General features: G+C 48.7%; 1 protein-coding gene across 3 annotated transcripts in view; it reads right to left on the reverse strand.

Moving 5' to 3' along the window:
- Positions 1–1649: 1649 nt before the first annotated feature.
- The window catches only part of ATP9A (ATPase phospholipid transporting 9A (putative)), a 159378-nt gene continuing 157061 nt past the window's right edge, over positions 1650–3966 (reverse strand). For all 3 annotated transcript variants that reach the window (XM_037727256.1, XM_017496879.2, XM_037727257.1), the window contains exon 28: positions 1650–2130. In XM_037727256.1, coding sequence (XP_037583184.1) covers positions 1994–2130 — 137 coding nt within the window. In that variant the 3' untranslated portion in view covers positions 1650–1993. The remainder of the gene's footprint in view (positions 2131–3966) is intronic.

Below are 3966 nucleotides of genomic sequence, written 5' to 3' on the forward strand. Positions count from 1 at the left end.
AGCTTCTGCTGGAAATCTCTAACACTTCCCGACAAGGCTCCCACACCCAGGGCCTGCAGGACCCAGCATCTTGTATCTCTGAACAAAGCCAGGTTCAGGGTTTGCAAGCTCTACACGGAACTATCTCAAGACCTCCCAATGCTACAGACTGACTTCCAGGAAAACAGAGGCTCAAAAACTTTCAGGGCAACTTTCTCCCCTCAACCTTTGAAACCATACAAACTCACTCAATGAAGAAGTCAGATTTGCTCCATCTTTCTGAAATTTTTGGACAAAGATCCTATCCTTAACTATTCATTCATTATAACTTTTCTGCAAACCTTTTCCCTCTGGCAGACGTGACTGAATCAGACAGGGAAAAATACTGTGAAACTGCAGAACTCTAAGATGAAATAGAAGTGGTATCAACAGCCAATTTATCAGTGCCTGCAATATGAGGTCATTCTAGAATGTTTTAAAAGGACAACATGAAATACAAACGCTTATCAAGTGTGCTCCAAAGGCAAGGGACTGTTTCTTGTGTCTCTAGCTCTCCAAGAGCAGGGGTTAGCAGGCATCAGAAACCAGGCTGTAATGTACATCTCTGAAGCACACAGAAGTTGCGCCAGGTGGAGGGCATGTACTCATCAAGAAGTAATCACAAATCCAAGATCTCCACCACACTTGGCTCCTGAAGACCCACCAACCTAACCCTCATGGTATGCAGATATGGCTTCTGCAAGAAGTAACTTGAAAACCCAAGAATGCCTTGCTCTGCCACGGCCAACGATCACAAACTCCCCTCTTCCTCCGAAACAAGAAGCCAAGGCTTCATAAGAAACATGCGTGCATGGAGTCCATCCTGGTAGGGAAGGAATCTTGACGACTGGCTGCCTTTCAGCAAGCTCCCCTTGAAATCCAGGTCCCAGAGCCACAGCCTAGGCCTCCTCCCACCAGAGGTTCCTTGCTCTGAAAGCTGCCACCGACGAAAGGCAGCCTGGCAGGATGGCTCTGGCTTTGTGGGGTCATCCTCACTAATGCCTCCTACAGGAAACGGACTTCTGTGGGAGAGAAGAGTCCCCGCTCCTGACCTTTCCGCTTTGGCCTTGGAGGATCTGAGTCACAGCTGCCATGTTGTCTAAAGAATTAGTTGAGTCTCTTATCACACTGTCGACACATTTAGAGGCCATTCAGTGGCACGTTTCCTGCTAAAACAACTCTGCTGAAAATGTCGGAGGTCATTCTCAACCAGCCACTGGCTTTGTAATTGTTACCAGGTCCCAGTAAAGTGGGATCACACCTCTGAAATTCTTTTACGAGGTGGCAGGTGAAGTTAACGCATGCACTGTGACGCTGAATCAGATCAAGGACAACAGGTTGGATTTACGACACTCTCTCCCTCTCCTCCCAGTCACTGGTTACGATCCCAGGAATCCAGTGTAACTTGGATAAGCACAGCTTCCGGGAGAGGACACTCAGCATTTCTGAATGGAGATGATGGTGTGGATAACTTTTTACCAGGTGTCACTGCCTCTTCCTCCCAAACCTACACCGAGAGCTATTTTTCTGACACCTCTTTGTAAAAGCAAGAAAGACTTAAGGAGTACATACACGTTAGGACTGTTAAAAAAAAACAAAACATAAACAAAAAACAAGCTTTCTACAACCTCCAGCTGGACAGAAACTTTTATCACGTGACAACAAAATTCAAGTCATAAGGAAGCTCGCACAGTAACCCATATACATCTCCCAGCTGAGCCACCGGCTTTAACATATTCACATTCACTCAAACATGAAGAACGAGGGGTTCAGACAGGCCCAGGTGGGTCTCTTTTAGGACCTCCCTCCTGCTGATGCAGCGGGACTCCTTTTAGGCACAGAGCCTCTTCCCATTAAAACTGCACGTGTTAGCAATTACTGCAAAATCCACAGGTGGCGATTAACATCCATGGAACTTGAGCTCTGTCCATCAGGGAAGCGCCGAGACCACGGCCCCCTCCAGAGAGTGCATGGCCTACGACGTGAGCTTTGAGTAGCTGGGGGGAGAGAACCGTCTTCGCAGGTACTTGAGGACATAGAGGGGCAGGCAGCTGACCAGAGTGATGACGGAGACTTTCCATAAGAATGACAAGGTGGCAATGAAGTACACATCTGCAAGCAAACGGGAAGACAGCGGTGAGCAGGCAGGAATACTCTGGAAGGTGCATGTGGTCCAGAAACAGGCCTCACAGCTCTCAAAGGGAAAGTCCTCTCCTGTCACAAACCCACAGCCTCCTGGCAATGGCGCTCTCCCTCCAGGGACTGTAAGGGAAGGCAGCACGGCTATGAGCACACGGCGCCATCAGCTTGATTCTCACTTTCTCTTCTGTAGCTTCCTGATAGTGAAATGCTACTTTCAACAGGAAAAGAAAACTACAGCACCCACCAGCTGCAGTGGCTCATGCCTTAATCCCAGCACTTTGGGAAGCCAAGGTGGGCAGATGACTTGAGCCCAGGAGTTTGAGACCAGCCTGGGCAACACAGCAAAACCCCATCTCTACAAAAAGTACAAAAATTAGCCAGGCATGGTGGTGCATGCCTATAGTCCCAGCTACTTGGGAGGCTGAAGTGGGAGGACATTTGAGCCCGGGAGGTGGAAGCTGCAGTGAGCCAAGAATGCACCACTGCACTCTAGCCTGGGCAACAGAGTAAGACACTGTCTCAAAAAAAGAGTAAAAAAGAAGGGAAGAGCCCGGGTGCAGTGGCTCGCATCTGTAATCTCAGTACTTTGGGAGGCCGAGGCAGGGGGATCACGAGGTCAGGAGTTCAAGACCAGCCTGACCAACATGGTGAAACCCCATCACTACTAAAAATACAAAAATTAGCCAGGTGTGGTGGCATGCATCTGTAATGCCAGCTACTCAGGGGGCTGAGGCAGGAGAACTGCTTGAATCCGGGAGTCAGAGGTGGCAGTGACCGGAGATCATGCCACTGCACTCCAACCTAGGTGACAGAGCGAGACTCCATCTCAAAAAAGAAAAGAAGCAAAGAAAATTACAGGGGAAGAAAACTCGGGAGATGCCTTTGATTTGGTGTTGTCTGACAGCTAGAGAGTCTTTCCTTCTAAGCCCCGGCCACTGGCAAGCGCAAAGTGACATTCAAACGCACGTTCTGCTGTCGGCAACTTCTTCCCTTCATCCTAGCGATGGTCACAGAAAACCACAGGGATGAATCTGGGTCGTGGTGCAAAGTGGGCTGAGACCACCCTTGTCAGGTCCAGGCTTAGGCTGACCCTCCGGGGCTCTGATGGAAGGTAGGGCCAGGGGTGCTGCCTTTCCAGCTGCAGGATTATAAGCCCGGTTATGAGGTTTCCTCAAGAGAGGAGTGACAGTTTGTGGCTTTCAATATAGCAGAAGCTGAAGCAATCCCTTCCCCATTTTTCTGAGCACAGGATGCTGAAATGCAGCTGGCACTGAGACAGCACCTACTATGTGCTGGGCCCAAGGCTCAGCCCACCCTGGGGTTTTCCTGCGCCTCTCACCCGGCCCTGTCGTGTGTCCACATCAAAAACAAGCTGAGCTTCCTGAGCAGGGGCTACATCTCTGTGACCCCTCAGGGCCAAGCCCATGAGCACACAGTAGGTCTCACAAAATGCTTTCTAGAGACCAGTGACAAGGGTGAAACTGCTTCAAATTCCACTTTTCACAGGGATGCTCCTTTAGTTCCTAGAGTGCATAGTAGGTGCTCACAAATCCTTTCTAGAAACTGGTGATGCCATCATGAAACTGTTTAAAACTACTTTTCACAGGGTTGTTTTTTAAGTTTACTAAAACCTTCCTAAGGAGCTCTGGAAGCTGGCAAAGGAGCCATGATCAAAGACGCTTCCAGGGTCAAGTTTCTCTGCTTTTTCTTATTATTGCCCCTTAAGAAACTTTTTTAGGCTTCTCTTCTTTTTGGTTTTTTTTTTTTTTTTTTTTTTTTTTTTTTTGTGTGTGTGTGTGTGTGTGT

This window comes from Cebus imitator, unplaced genomic scaffold (genome assembly GCF_001604975.1).
Source record: "Cebus imitator isolate Cc_AM_T3 unplaced genomic scaffold, Cebus_imitator-1.0 Scaffold224, whole genome shotgun sequence".
In the NCBI taxonomy this organism is placed as follows: domain Eukaryota; kingdom Metazoa; phylum Chordata; class Mammalia; order Primates; family Cebidae; genus Cebus; species Cebus imitator.